Below are 16,162 nucleotides of genomic sequence, written 5' to 3' on the forward strand. Positions count from 1 at the left end.
GGTGTAGTTGATTGGGGCTGGGAGAGATTCCTACCTTCCATTTCCTCAATGCAGAGCAGACCGGACCATTGTTGCTGTTTTGCTGTTCATGCGTCTGGAGAGATGATACACACCAGATATTGTGAAGTCCAGATTTGTTTATTTGGAGATCTGGACATACAGCATATGACTGGTATTGCAGTAGGTTCTCCAGAAGTGCAGATGTAGCGACCAAAGTGATACAGCAATGGGTGTGCAGCATGGTGCAGCAAGTTGGTAGCAAGATGATTCAGCAAAAAGTGTGTGTGGTCAAAAAACTGATGCCTTTCACAGCCTGGTAAGCGTGTCTCTCCCGGGTGAAAAATGAAACTAGAATGGCCACCAGCAGGAAGAGAAGGAGTGACCTGAACCAGAAATGGAAGGCATGTACTAGAATTACAGGCTGCTGTACAGAAAAAGACCAGCAGGTGGCAGCAGACCAAATGCAAGACTGTACACAAAGAATGGTCACATAACACAATCTATATAAAGCATATAATCATAACTTTAGATGGAACAGCACAATCAAGCCCAGGGGTAAGTAATGGAGAGGCATCTATAAGACACCCCAATTACTAGCCCCATATTAAGATTTGAAATAAACACACAGCAAGAATAAAATCCTTTATTTGACATAAAATTCAACACCGTTTTACACATGTGTTAAAAAATAAAAACAAAGTTATACTCATCTTTACGCCTAAACTCCTTTGAAGCCCATGTCCCCTGTAAAAAAACAAACTTAATAAACAACCATATTCCTCACCTGTCCAACGAGAAGATAATCCATACTGTCCCACACCGTAATCCATCTCTGCTACATCTGCTTTTCAAACTGAATGGTGTCATGATGTGACCGTTCAGGCTGAAAGCCAGTAGACACTGAGCTGCTGAGAATGCTGTCACTGAACCTGCGTTCCCATGCTCAGTTCACTGTTAGTTGGGACAATGAATGAGATCACTGCTAGCACAGTGAGAAAATTATCAGTCTTAAAGTAAGAAAAAAATCTCAGAAAATTCTGTAAACAAAAAAAAACAAGACTCCAAAATAGCTTTTTTTGGTCACAATTATTCCCAAACAAAATGCAATAAAAAGTGATCAAATTATATTGTTCAATATCATCAATAAAAACCACAGCCTGTGACATAAAAACAAGCCCTCACAACAGTCCTTCAACAGCAAAAAAAATTATGGTTCTCAGTATAACGTAATACAAACCAAATATTTATTTTAGAAATTAGAAATTAGTCATTCTTATTGTGTTATTTATTCCTGTTTTCTTAGGTTTTCCCTTCCTTATGCTGGACTTGGTATTAGTGTGTTAATCTTATGTTTTTTGGAAACGTTGACATTTATGATCTCAGCGGCAAGACAAATTAAGAGGATTCGGCAAATGTTTTTTAATGCTATTCTTCACCAGGATATGGCTTGGTTTGATTCATATCAGATTGGAACTTTGAATAATAGACTGACACAGTAAGTATTAATACAATAACATTGAGCAAAAGGTTTTGTACAATCAACACTCTTGATACATGACCCTTAGAATCTTTGGTTCACAAGACGAATGTGATACCAACTGTTGTCGACTTGGAAGAGCCAATAACAAGTGAATGATCATTCATTGGAATGCTTGTTCCCAATTAGCAGCTCATATGCCATATGTCCATGCACATGACCATATTTACAGTCTGAATGCGACCCAAAATTACATCAAATCACATTTGGACCAATGTTATTCTATTTTATCTTTTTCCACATCTCACTATCCAAGAAACTCGAATCACTCTATTATCACACCCTGATCAAACTCATAATCGACCTGATTCTGTCAGATGAGTGAAAATATGCTGGAGTGGCTCTAGCCTAAAAAGGACAATAATTATTTGGCAAATAAGCAAAATGCTCATTTGTCCAGTGTATAGATTTTTATTCCTACCTAAAAATTTGTGTAAACAGGTGATATGCTGCTGATAACAAAATACTGTATTAGGAAAGAATGATCATTATAGCAATCATTTAATCCACATCATTCTTTTGTCGGTCTGTGTATATGACCAATGATTGACAGTTTAATGACCTTGATTGGCTCTTCTAAATGGTACGTTATATCAACTGCTCAATATTTAAAAGCTAATACTTTGCATATAATTAATTACTAGATTTAAAGGGGTGGCCCAATACCTAAAATGCTTTTTTAAATCACTTTTTAAAGAAGCACTCCTTCCATCATAGTTTTTATCCTTTTAATATATTGCAATCATCATATTATACAACGCTATGTACTTACAGTAGCTCATCTTGACTTCCTGCCCAGTAAATTCTTCTCTTTTATCTGCTCTGTCTAGAAACAGGAAGTCTCTTTTACCTGCATAAATCATTCCCCTCTTGAACTCCTGATTTGTCTACTCGCTCCTCCCCTTGCCAGGGACTCTTGCATTGACTCATGGCTCATACAGGGAAAATTGACCACCTTTTTGTAAATAGTGCTCAGAAGGATTCAGCTAGTCAGTTTTTAATCACGTGATGTCATAAACCTAATGTAAAAGAGAAGATTTAACTTGGTAGAAAGGCAAAATGAGCAATTGTAAGTATACAGTGCTATATAATATGATAACTGCAGTACACTAAGAGGATAAAAACTTTGATGTTAGTGTTTTTTTTAAGCCCAAACCACTTTTGTGATTTGCTTTATTATAAAACTCCCTACTCTACTCCTTATTCCCTATTTGTTTTTTTACTTGCTGAGACGTTTCTTTTGAGAAGAGTCTCAAAAGGGACATTACTCAGAATGTCCATGAAGTCACTTTCACCAAGCTTCTATCACCTTTCCTGAAATACCTTTGCCCTTTGATGACGAGCTGTTTCAGGAAGCCAGGTTCTGATTCATGCTACCTTTGGTTTGGGCAGCATGAATCAGGTGACAGGTTCCCTTTAACTAACAGAAAAATCCTCATTAAAAATCTGTGTGAACCTTCCCATTGAGTGAATTTATCTATCCTATCTAAATAAATTAAAAAAGCTTGAAGCTTGAGGAGACCAATTTGCATATTCCAGGTGCCTTTTGGGAAAAGGGAAGAGTCTCCCTCAGCAAGAAGATCGTTGGGTACAGCTGGGCCCAGCTGCTTGGAAAGCATCGTCAAACCAGGGATTGAAGCTTGAGGTGGCCAGTTTTCATATTCCAGGTGCCTTCTGGGAAAGGCAAAGTGTCCCCTAGAAGAAGATCGTTGGACACAGCCAGGCCCAGCAACTTGGAAAGCATCGCCATACCAGGGGTTGAAGCTTGAGGAGGTCAATTTGCATATTCCAGATGCCTTCTTGGAAAAGCGAAGAGTATCCCTCAGCAAGAAGATTGTTGGGTACAGCTGGGCCCAGCTGCTTTGAAAGCATTGTCATACCAGGAATTGCATCTTGAGGAGGCCCATTTGCATATTCCAGGTGCCTTCTGGGAAAATGGAAGAGTCTCCCTCAGCAAGAAGATCATTGGGTACATCTGGGCCCAGCTGCTTCGAAAGCATCACCAAACCAGGTATTGAAGCTTGAGGAGGTCAGTTTGCATATTCCAGATGCCTTCTGGGCAAAGCAAAGAGTCTCCCTCAGCAAGAAGATCATTGGATGCAGCCCAGCCCAGCTGCTTAGAAAGCATCGCCAAACTGCGTGCCATAAGGTGCCCAAATTTTTGCCTCTAAGACATTATTGCAAGAAAGCTTGGCTGATTGAGTAGATTACACAAGAAGGAAAAACACAGCAGATTACACGAAAAGGTTACACACAGTAGATTACAGAAGAAGGAAGACACATAGCAAGTCAGTAGGATCTAGGAGCAACATGGTAGATGTGAAAACCTACATGGTGAGCTGCAACATGTGCTACATGTTCACAGATCAACCAGAAGAAGAATCCAACTTCACCTGCCAGAAGTGTAGACTACTGGCCCTTTTAGAAGAAAAGGTGCAGGGTCTGGAAGAAAGAATTGCAACTTTGAAACTCATCAAAAAAATGAAGACTTCCTAGACAGAACAGAAGCATCTCTACTGGTCACACAAGGTGAAGAAAGTGTCAGAGAACCTTCAAAAGCAGACGAGTGGAATCATGTGACCAAAACAAGCAAGAAGACCATGGAGACATCACCAACCACACAACTGAGCAACCGATGCCAAGGCCTTGTGGAGGACGAAGATGGCACACCTAAGGATGAGGCACTACCAGCAAGCAAAGAAGAAAAGGGCACACAACAATACCCAGAAGTGACAACATAAAGTACAGCCAATAAACAAAGAAGAGTGGTAGTGGTGGGAGACTCACTACTGAGAGACACAGAAGCAGCCATCTGCAGACCGGACATAACCGCAAGAGAAGTATGCTGCCTCCCAGGTGCGAAGATCAAGGATGTGACCGATAGGATACAAAAGCTCATCAGTCTCAAGGACATCCACCCATTTCTTCTGATACATGTTGGCATGTTCCTTCCAGTAGACGGGCATGGCACCAGGAGATGGAACAGGATCCTTGATGCGAACAACTGGCTAAGACGATGGTGCAGACAACAAGGATTTGGATTCCTGGACCATGGTGTGAATTACCTGTATGACGGACTCCCTGGCAGAGATGGACTACACCTCAACAAGCCTAGGAAACACACATTCGCCAGAAGACTCGCTTCACTCATCAGGAGGGCGTTAAACTAGCAGAAGAAGAGGGGACGGGAAGAAAAATGTTAGATATGAACACGAAGCCAGAAAATATACTGATGAAGGATATCATGTGCAGCAAAAAAGACCCGAGATCACATAGTCTGAAGGGAGTTAAGAACATTTCTAAAAATCCACAGGAAGGAGATTGGAACAAAACAAAATAATCTAAACTGCATGCTCACAAATGCCAGAAGCCTGACAAACAAGATGGCAGAACTAGAAGCAGAAATATCTATAGGTAACTATGACATAGTGGGAATAACTGAGACATGGTTAGATGAAAGCTATGACTGGGCAGTTAACTTACAGGGTTACAGTCTGTTTAGAAAGGATCATAAAAATTGGAGAGGAGGAGGGGTTCGTCTTTATGTAAAGTCTTGTCTAAAGTCCTCTTTAAGGGAGGATATTAGCGAAGGGAATGAGGATGTCAAGTCCATATGGGTTGAAATACATGGAGAGTAAAATAACAAAATTCTTATTGGGGGTCTGTTACAAACCCCCAAATATAACAGAAATCATGAAAAGTCTACTAATAAAGCAGATAGATGAAGCTGCAACCCATAATAAGGTCCTTGTTATGGGGGACTTTAACTACCCGGATATTAACTGGGAAACAGAGACCTGCGAAACCCTTAAAGGCAAGAGGTTTCCGCTAATAACCAAGAAAAATTATCTTTCACAACTGGTGCAGAATCCAACCAGAGAAGCAGCACTTTTAGACCTAATACTATCTAATAGACCTGACAGAATAACAAATCTGCAGGTCGTCGGGCATGTAGGAAACAGCAACCACAATATTGTGCAGTTTCACTTGTCTCTTGCAAGGGGGAATTGTCAGGGAGTCACAAAAACACTGAACTTTAGGAAGGCAAAGTTTGACCAGCTTAGAGATGCCCTTAATCTGGTTGACTTGGACAATGTCCTCAGAAATAAGAATACAGAAAATAAATGGGAAATGTTTAAGAAAATCTTAAATAGGCACTGTAAGTGGTTTATACCTTGTGGGAATAAAAGGACAAGAAATGGGAAAAACCCAATGTGGTTAAACAAAGAAGTAAAAAGAAAGCATTTAAACTACTTAAGCAGGATGGCACCGTTGAAGCTCTAAAAACCTTTTTTGAGAAAAATACTTTATCTAAAAAACAAATTAAAGCTGTCAAAAAGGAACCAGAGAAGCACATTGCTAAGGAGAGTAAAACTAATCCCAAACTCTTTTTCAACTACAGTATATCATCAATAGTAAAAGAATCAAAAGTGGAAGTGTAGGCCCCTTAAAAAATTGTGTGTAAAGAATGGTTGTAGATGACGAGGAAAAACCTAATATATTAAACACCTTCTTCTCCAAGGTATTCACACTGGAAAATAAAATGCTAAGTGAAATGCCAAGAGACAAAGAAAACCCTATCTTAAGGGTCACCAATCTAACCAAAGAAGAGGTGCGAAAGCGGCTAAATACGATTAAAATAGATAAATCTCCAGGTCCGGATGGCATACACCCACGAGTACTAAGAGAACTAAGTAATGTAATAGACAAACCATTATTTCCCATATTTTGGTACTCCATAGCAACGTGGTCTGTTGCACAGGACTGGAGCATAGCAAATGTGGTACCAATATTCTAAAAGGGCTCTAAAAGTGAACCTGGAAATTATAGGCCAGTAAGTCTAACCTCTATTATTGGTAAAATATTTGAAGGGTTTCTGAGGGATGTTATTCTGGATTATCTCAATGAGAATAACTGTTTAACTCCATATCAGCATGGGTTCATGAGGAATCGCTCCTGTCAAACCAATCTAATCAGCTTTTATGAAGAGGTAAGCTATAGACTGGACCAATGTGAGCCATTGGAAGTGGTATATCTTGATTTTTCCAAAGCGTTTGATAACCTGCCACACAAGAGGTTGGTACACAAAATGAGAATGCTGGGTCTGGGGGAAAATGTGTGTAAATGGGTAAGTAACTGGCTTAGTGATAGAAAGCAGAGGGTGGTTATAAATGGTATATTCTCTAACTGAGTCGCTGTGACCAGTGGGGTACTGCAGGGGTCGTTGTTGGGACCTATTCTCTTCAACACATTTATTAACGATCTGGTAGAAGGTTTACACAGTAAAATATTGATATTTGCAGATGATACAAAACTATGTAAAGCAGTCAATACAAAAGAAGATAGTATTCTGTTACGGATGGATCTGGATAAGTTGGAAACTTGGTCCGAAAGGTGGCAGATGCTGTTTAACATTGATAAATGTAAGGTTATACACATGGGAAGAAGGAATCAATATCACATTCCACACTGAATGGGAAACCACTGGGTAAATCTGACATGGAGAAGGACTTGGGTGTTATGATTAGGTAACCGAGGAGGATAACAGGGGAATAAGCAAGGCAACCAGATAACCAGAGAGGTTGGTAACTTAGTGGATTGCAGACCCCTAAACTGACAACACAACTAGAAATAGCCGCGGGACGTACCTACAATGCCCTAGACGCCTCGGCACAGCCAAAGAATTAACTAAGCCTAAAGAGAGAAAGGGGAAAGCTAAACTGCCCCGGAGTAGGACCCCAAAGGAATAGGTAGCCCCTGAACATATATTGCCAGTGAGACAAGGTGAGGCACAAACACAGGCAGAAAATAGAGTAAGCAAATGATGGGGCCCAAACTGTCTAGATAGAATTGGACAGGAAAGGATACTGTCTGCAATCACGCAAAAAACCCTAAGCAAAATTCCAACACATCTGATATGCAAAAATACTGAGGCCACATGACCTCTCCCCCACTAAATCAGCACTCTGGTGTAACTGGACGCAACAGGGGATATAACAGGGGATTAGAAATACTGCAAAGACTGACATAAGCCGTGGCAAATGAAACAGAGTCCAGCACAGGTCCCAGCAGGGAACCATGTGAAAAATGAGGATGAATGAACTCATAGAGATCAACATCCAACACTGCGGAGACACCATCACATGTTTCTCAACGCAGTGATGCTAGAGCAATGCCCCCATCCCTTATGGGAAATATGCAAAAACTTGTAAATCAACAGCCGCGGAGACACCATCACATGTTTCTTAACGCAAGCAATGACTAGCCAGGTCTTTCACCGGGAAGGAACAACCACGGGAAGGGCAGTCTCCAATGAAGGAAACCACCTATGCCAAAACATGGTATCCATCCACAGACAGCTGTTTCGGGGTATTGCCCCTCATCAGTGTGGAGTAGGAAACTGGCTAGTAGGAGCAATGCCTAGTAAAAGACTATGAAAAATGAGGATCAATGAACTCATGGAGATCCACAGACAGTATCGATCCACAGACAGCTGTTTCTTTTTTTTTTTTTTAAACCATTCAGGTTAGTTATAAACAACTCAATATAAGCTCATCAACTTAAACGTCGTTGTTTCAACTCTCATCATCATGGTTCATATTTATTTTAGTATAACAAACCAAGGGTATACACGAAGACGTCCTAAGCATCAATAAACATCAATAAAATTCACTGATATTTGATCAGGTGCTGCCATTTTTTAAATTTCCAGACACCCTCTGCATCAGAACCACCACCGCCTTCGCTTTCTAATTTATAAATCAAGTATAATCTAGAAAGGATCAGCCCGACACACTTATTCACAGATACATGCTTCTCTTTGAAAATTCCTAAATTCCTCACATCCCACAAACTCTGCATCACACAAGTCATAATTAACCATAGGATTCTATTTTTCACACGACCACATGCACCAATTCCAAACATTGCAACACGCCAGTCAATAAAACTCACACCCGCTAACTCCTTACACAACCCACCTACACACTTCCACACACTGCACGCGTAATCACAGTCCCACATAGTATGCCACACAGTCTCACATCCACCACATCCTTCCCTCGGGCACACATCCGTTCTGGTCAGACCTCGTCTCTTCTGAGCCTGTCGCACAGGCAAAATATTGTGCAAGGACATCCATACAATATCCTTTTGTCTATTAGACATCCCGTGCGTTCCCAAACTCTTCCATGCAATCGAAACTTCATTCCCTCTCAACCCCACAATATTACATTCCACATCATTCTTACGTATTATTTTCATCACATTCTTAGCCATTCTAAAATCATTCATCGGCACACTCAGTAAATCATGCTTCCTCACAAACTTCTCAATCACCTCATACCAGACCGGACACTGGAAAGCAACAGGCACTCTCGCATCCCTCTTTCTCCAACATAAGCCATATAACATCCAACCAGCAGAATAACTTGCCATATACGCTCCCTTATTTCCTTTATTCAGCAAAATAACAACAGTTTTGATATACTGAAGCCCCAGAAAAATCTCAATGTTTGGAAAGGCCATGCCACCATGGTGACACGCCTTGAAAAGACTCTCTCTCTTAAGTCTCTCTCTTTTACTGCTCCAGAAAAAAGTAAAAACTAACTTTTCCACTCTTTTTATTTTCCTACACGACGGTGGAAACCCTGTTGCAATAAAAAGCAAAATCGGAAGAATCACCGCTTTTATGACCAAAATCTTACCACTTAAGGTCAAGTCTCTCAGTCGCCAAAAATTTAACTTACGCTCTATGCGCAATCCACACTCCTCCCAGCTCTCCTTACCTTCCAAGTCCTTATTAAATAATACTCCCAGCACTTTGATAGCACCCTCCTCACACTTTACCCCCTCCATTTTAACCCTGTCATCCCCAAAACATTTAAAACTGCATTCATTCCAATTCACTCTAAAGCCAGATGCACCACAGAAAAACTCCAGAAGCAACTTAACCCTACTCATAGACGCAACACTTTCACTCACAGCCACAACATCATCCATATATCCAAGAACTTTCACATGCTTCCCACCACTCCCAGGTACCAGCAAACCTTGCATCATTTTATCACGTCTCACCAAGCACAACAGAGGTTCAATCACACATACAAACAAGACAGGGGACATGGGACACCCCTGCCTTACACCAGACTTAATATTCACTTTCTCACTCAACCACCCATTAACAAGAAACTCACTTGACACACAATCATACAAAGACATTATCCCATTCACAAATTTTTGAGGAAAACCCATTCTCTCCAGAACTTTAAACAAAAACACATGCGAGACCCTATCAAACGCTTTCTCAAAATCAATTGACAGAACCATACACTTCCGTTTCCTTCCCATGCAGTCTCCAATCAAATCCCTTAATAACAATAAGTTATCACTCATACTTCTTCCAGGCACAGCACACACTTGATCCTCATCCACAACACTACCAATCACCTCACGCATACGATTCGCCAACAATTTGCTATAGATTTTGTAATCTGCATTCAGCAATGTTATAGGTCTCCAATTCTCTAAACACTTTCTCTCACCTTTCTTATGCACAAGCACAACCACCCCCTCTTTCATTGATTCACACAACTTACCACTCTCCCACATATACTTACATATCTCAGTCAAATCAGCACCCAGAAAATCCCAGCATTCACATAGAATTCTACCGGCAATCCATCTTTACCTGGAGTCTTATTCTTTTTAGCACTATTCATCACATTTTCTACTTCTTCCATAATTATGTCCTCATTCAAAATATCACATTCTCCACTATCCAACTTGTTCTCTAATCCATTCAGCACTTCTGAAACAAGACCAGAATCAATCCATTTTTTATCATATAACTTGCTATAGAACCTATTCACCTCCTTTATCACATTCTCACCTGACACACACAAACCATTCCTATCCAGGATTTTATCCATATCAACCTTTCTCCCATTCATTTTCTTAAAAAAGAACCGCGTGCACTTTTCATCTTTCTCAAGATGTTCTATTTTGGTGCGATAGATGATTTCTTCCCCTTTTTCATCCATAACACTCTTTAATTCACTCTTTGTCTCAGCCAGCAGATCAGACACATCCATCCCACTTTCTCCACACTTCCTTAACCAGTCTAAGCGCCTGTTTAAATCATTAAATCTACTCCGATAAATAGCAGCTTTTTTATAGCCCCACTTTTTGAAGAATTTTTTGCAACACACCTTAACCCAATCCCACCACTCCAGTACACACGCAAAATCCCTCTTACATACTCTCCATTCTTTATACTTTATTTTTAATTCATTCATCACATCCTCATCTTCTAACAATCTTACATTCAGTTTCCAAACCCCACCCCCATACACACGGTCATCAATCGCACTAAACACACCTCTCAAACACTCATGATCAGAAAAAGGTACAGCATTTTGTTCAAAATTCATACACAGCATATTTTTGGAAAACATTTTATCTATCGTGGATGCAATACCACCCCTATCAGCATGGTGCGTTGGCGGTGGTGGGATGCCAAATTTCAGAGCAGCAGCATCTAGAAGGGAAAAATCAGAAATAAGATTGGATAACTTTTTCCCAGTTATGTCACAATTCCCTTCTGTGGTGCAATTAAAGTCTCCAACTAAAACTGTAGGCATTTTGCCCGGAAGAAACAAACTTAATTTTTCCAAAAGAGCCAGACGCTCCTTTTTCCTGTCGTGTCCTGATGGACAGTACACATTAATAATTCTAGCCCGCCACCCCCTATAACTAACATGTGCAATTATACATCTACCCACCTCTATCACCATGTACCTATCTAAACTAATCTCCCTGTTACCCATTAATATCCCTACACCATCATTCCTATTAACACATGAGCCAGACCATACATGCTGTCCGTAAGGCCAGTCCTTATCACTTGGCGCGTCCACAATCCCACATTCCTGAAGACAAAAGATGTGAGCATTCATCTGTTTAATATAATCTAGAATGATTGCCCTCTTGAATTTGGATCTAATTTGCCTGACATTCAGGGACGCAATGCCCCAACCAGCTTGGGGAGCCATAACATGACTGTGTTATTTCCATGACGACAAACACGCCACTTCCTCTTCAGCCGTTTTCGTCTTCCATCTGGAACTGCAACTCCTCGAATCTGTTTACGTCTGCGGGAATGCCTAAAAAAGCATTGGTGTCAGGAGAGAAGGCATTCTGAGGGTAACTACGTTCACTTGCCGGACTTCAACCAACTTCATCGGGGTCTGCCCAATCCGTTCTGGGCTTCTTACAGGAAGTCCCAGACTCCTCATCCTCAGAGGACGTTGCAAGAGTGAAGTCATCTTGATCTCCACAACTGGCCAACTCCTCCTCAGTAGCAAACCAAGATACACTGGGGGTATTGCCAAGAGTACCTTCCAACTCCCCCTCCCCACAGACATCAGACTGATGAGGGAGCTCACATTCAACATCAGTAGCTTCCAAAACTGCCACCTCTGGGCTGGGAGACTCCGTTTGGGGCAGGGCCTCCTCATGTGCATCCATGATTTCAGGTTCCTCAATAAGTTCCAGGTCTGAAACCTGTGGAATGTCAACAACAGCAGCAGCAGGGGGTGTAGCTGCCCCACCTGAGACCTCAGCATAAGACCTAGGACTGATCCTGGCCTTACAGTCCCGATACTTATGGCCCTCCTCACCACAAGCATTACACATAACAGGATTTGTGCAGTCTTTTGCCATATGGCCAGAAGCATTGCAATTTCTGCAAGTTGGCATCTCCTTGCAACTATCCTGGGTATGCCCGAAATTTTTACACCTCCTGCAATACATCATGGCATCTGGAAAGAACAAAAAAAAAAGTATTTTTCCCAATTGAAAAATTAAGAGGGGGGTAATGGATGCCTCCCAGGCCTTGGGGATCCATCCCAAATCTCACAAAAAATTTGTACTTCCCAGTCCAGAGCCCTTCTCCATTCAGGAACCTGTGGGAGTACTGAACATAAATGCAATGTCTTTTCAAAAATAAAACAATGTCCTCCAGGGAAACAAAAGGGTTGTGCATGAAAACTACAAGTGGGATATCTCCCTTAGAGTACAGCACAGTAAAGGTAAGACCTTCCAGCAAAGGATTTGCCACTCCATTTTTCAGGGCAGTAAACAAATTCTGGCAAGCCGCCATAGAAGATAGCACCAGTACATACCTGCCTTCTCTCCTAAACTCCTGCAGGCATATTATATCGGACTTCCGAATCTTCAGGATGTCATAAAACACCATGTTGACCAAATATCCCAGGGAAAAATGCAACTTCTTATCTTCAGCGATGTCAATCCTGAATCCATTTTTGACCCGGCTATCACCGGTCCCAGAGAATTGAAGTCGGACTCCCATCGTCCACAACTCCAAGGATTTCCTCCCCGAAACCTCCTGGCTATCTCCCAAAAGCAGCGACCGGCTTAAGCCACCGAAGTGGCGATGCCGGAAGGCCAAGAGACAGCACTCAAGGTATTCAGGAAACTCCGCACCTCATCAGTGTGGAGTAGGAAACTGGCTAGTAGGAGCAATGCCTAGCAAAAGACTGTGAAAAATGAGGATGAACGAACTCATGGAGATCAACATCCAACACTGCGGAGACACCATCACATTTTTCTCAATGCAGTGATGCTAGAGCAATGCCCCCATCCCTTATGGGAAATATGCAAAAACATGTAAATCAACAGCCGCGGAGACAACATCACATGTTTCTCAACGCAAGCAATGACTAGCCAGGTCTTTCACCGGGAAGGAACAACCACGGGAAAGGCAGTCTCCAATGAAGGAAACCACCTATGCCAAAACATGGTATCCATCCACAGACAGCTGTTTCGGGGTATTGACCCTCATCAGTGTGGAGTAGGAAACTGGCTAGTAGGAGCAATGCCTAGTAAAAGACTGTGTTGGATGTTGATCTCCATGAGTTCATTGATCCTCATTTTTCATAGTCTTTTACTAGGCATTGCTCCTACTAGCCAGTTTCCTACTCCACACTGATGAGGGGCAATACCCCGAAACAGCTGTCTGTGGATGGATACCATGTTTTGGCATAGGTGGTTTCCTTCATTGGAGACTGCCCTTCCCGTGGTTGTTCCTTCCCGGTGAAAGACCTGGCTAGTCATTGCTTGCGTTAAGAAACATGTGATGGTGTCTCCGCGGCTGTTGATTTACAAGTTTTTGCATATTTCCCATAAGGGATGGGGGCATTGCTCTAGCATCACTGCGTTGAGAAACATGTGATGGTGTCTCCGCAGTGTTGGATGTTGATCTCCATGAGTTCATTCATCCTCATTTTTCACAGTCTTTTACTAGGCATTGCTCCTACTAGCCAGTTTCCTACTCCACACTGATGAGGGGCAATACCCCGAAAGAGCTGTCTGTGGATGGATACCATGTTTTGGCATAGGTGGTTTCCTTCATTGGAGACTGCCCTTCCCAGCAGGTAACCAGGCTGGACTCACACCAGCAAGGCAGAAATCAGAGACAAGCAAAAAATGGATCAAATGCAAAAAGATTCAAGCAAAATAACTTATCTGAAAGATGCAGGATGAAGCAGGAGGCAAGCAGACTTCCAAAAAGCTCAGGAGGAAAACCAAATCACCAGCAAGAGCTGAGGGAAAGTTGCTCACTTAAATCTCCCCAGTCTGTAACACCTGACCTCCAATCATCCTGCTCAGGTGATTGACTTCTGTCAGCCAGACCAGCTCTATTTCCAGCAGCAACCACCAGAGGGAGCCCAAACTCAGAAGCCAGGTCAAAAGTGTTCACAACACTTGGGTCTAAGAAGTAAGGTTTCTCCTTGCGGAGAGTGACATGCCAGCTGTGGCTTGTCAAGGTAAGGAGACTTATTCGCCATGCAATGCTCCTCTGGGAAAATAATATGCAAATTGCCTCTTCAGAAAGAAAGAGTACTTTTACTCTACAGCGCCACCTATTGGTAGTAGCGATCCTACAAGTCACAATCAACCCTTTAACGAGTCTTGTAGTATGACTAAGGATACAAGCCAAATCAGAATATCAATTTGCAGACACGGTGTTTTGAGCTGTTGGCTCTCGTCAGTGCAAAGTATGAGATCTGATTTGGCAAGGTGAGAGGCTCTGGACTAGGGTCTAAGAAGTAAGGTTTCTCCTTGCGGAGAGTGACATGCCAGCTGTGGCTTGTCAAGGTAAGGAGACTTATTCGCTGTGCAATGCTCCTCTGGGAAAATAATATGCAAATTGCCTCTTCAGAAAGAAAGAGGACTTTTACTCTACAGCGCCACCTATTGGTAGTAGCGATCCTACAAGTCACAATCAACCCTTTAACGAGTCTTGTAGTATGACTTAGGATACAAGCCAAATCAGAATCTCAATTTGCAGACACGGTGTTTCGAGCTGTTGGCTCTCGTCAGTGCAAAGTATGAGTATAATAGGTGGCGCTGTAGAGTAAAAGTCCTCTTTCTTTCTGAAGAGGCAATTTGCATATTATTTTCCCAGAGGAGCATTGCACGGCGAATAAGTCTCCTTACCTTGACAAGCCACAGCTGGCATGTCACTCTCCGCAAGGAGAAACCTTACTTCTTAGACCCTAGTCCAGAGCCTCTCACCTTGCCAAATCAGATCTCATACTTTGCACTGACGAGAGCCAACAGCTCGAAACACCGTGTCTGCAAATTGAGATTCTGATTTGGCTTGTATCCTAAGTCATATTACAAGACTCGTTAAAGGGTTGATTGTGACTTGTAGGATCGCTACTACCAATAGGTGGCGCTGTAGAGTAAAAGTCCTCTTTCTTTCTGAAGAGGCAATTTGCATATTATTTTCCCAGAGGAGCATTGCACGGCGAATAAGTCTCCTTACCTTGACAAGCCACAGCTGGCATGTCACTCTCCGCAAGGAGAAACCTTACTTCTTAGACCCTAGTCCAGAGCCTCTCACCTTGCCAAATCAGATCTCATACTTTGCACTGACGAGAGCCAACAGCTCGTGTCTGCAAATTGAGATTCTGATTTGGCTTGTATCCTAAGTCATACTACAAGACTCGTTAAAGGGTTGATTGTGACTTGTAGGATCGCTACTACCAATAGGTGGCGCTGTAGAGTAAAAGTCCTCTTTCTTTCTGAAGAGGCAATTTGCACAACACTTGGGGATCCTAGTTAATGATAAACTTACCTGGAGCAGCCAGTGCTGGGCAGCGGCTGCCAAGGCAAACAGGATCATGGTGTGCATTAAATGAGGTCTGGATACACATGATGAGAGCATTACACTGCCTCTGTACAAGTCCTTGGTTACACTTCACATGGAATACTGTGTACAGTTTTGGGCACCGGTGCTCAGGAAGGATATAATGGAACTAGAGCGAGTACAAAGGAGGGCAACTAAATTAATAAAGGGGATGAGGGAACTACAGTACCCAGAGAAACTAGAAAAACTAGGATTATTTAGTCTAGAAAAAAGACGACTGAGGGGTGATCTAATAACCATGTATAAGTATATAAGGGGACAATACAAATATCTCTAAGGATCTGTTTATACCAAGGAAGATGACGGTCACAAGGGGGTATACACTGCATCTGGAGGAGAGAAGGTTTTTCCACCAACATAGAAGACGATTCTTTACTGTTAGGGCAGTG

At 42.1% G+C, this 16,162-nt stretch overlaps 1 protein-coding gene across 7 annotated transcripts in view; it reads left to right on the top strand.

Annotated features, from left to right (window-relative positions):
* LOC141095453 (ATP-dependent translocase ABCB1-like) overlaps nt 1–16,162 on the top strand; it is a 724,951-nt gene that overhangs the window by 234,110 nt on the left and 474,679 nt on the right. For all 7 annotated transcript variants that reach the window (XR_012233391.1, XM_073581452.1, XM_073581451.1 and 4 more), the window contains exon 7: nt 1,304–1,495. Coding sequence is in view for 6 of the 7 variants with exons in the window: in XM_073581452.1 (XP_073437553.1) it covers nt 1,304–1,495 (192 nt within the window). In the remaining variant the exon portion in view is untranslated. The remainder of the gene's footprint in view (nt 1–1,303; nt 1,496–16,162) is intronic.

This window comes from Dendrobates tinctorius, unplaced genomic scaffold (genome assembly GCF_039654945.1).
Source record: "Dendrobates tinctorius isolate UK_male_01 unplaced genomic scaffold, ASM3965494v1 ptg000070l, whole genome shotgun sequence".
Taxonomy (NCBI): domain Eukaryota; kingdom Metazoa; phylum Chordata; class Amphibia; order Anura; family Dendrobatidae; genus Dendrobates; species Dendrobates tinctorius.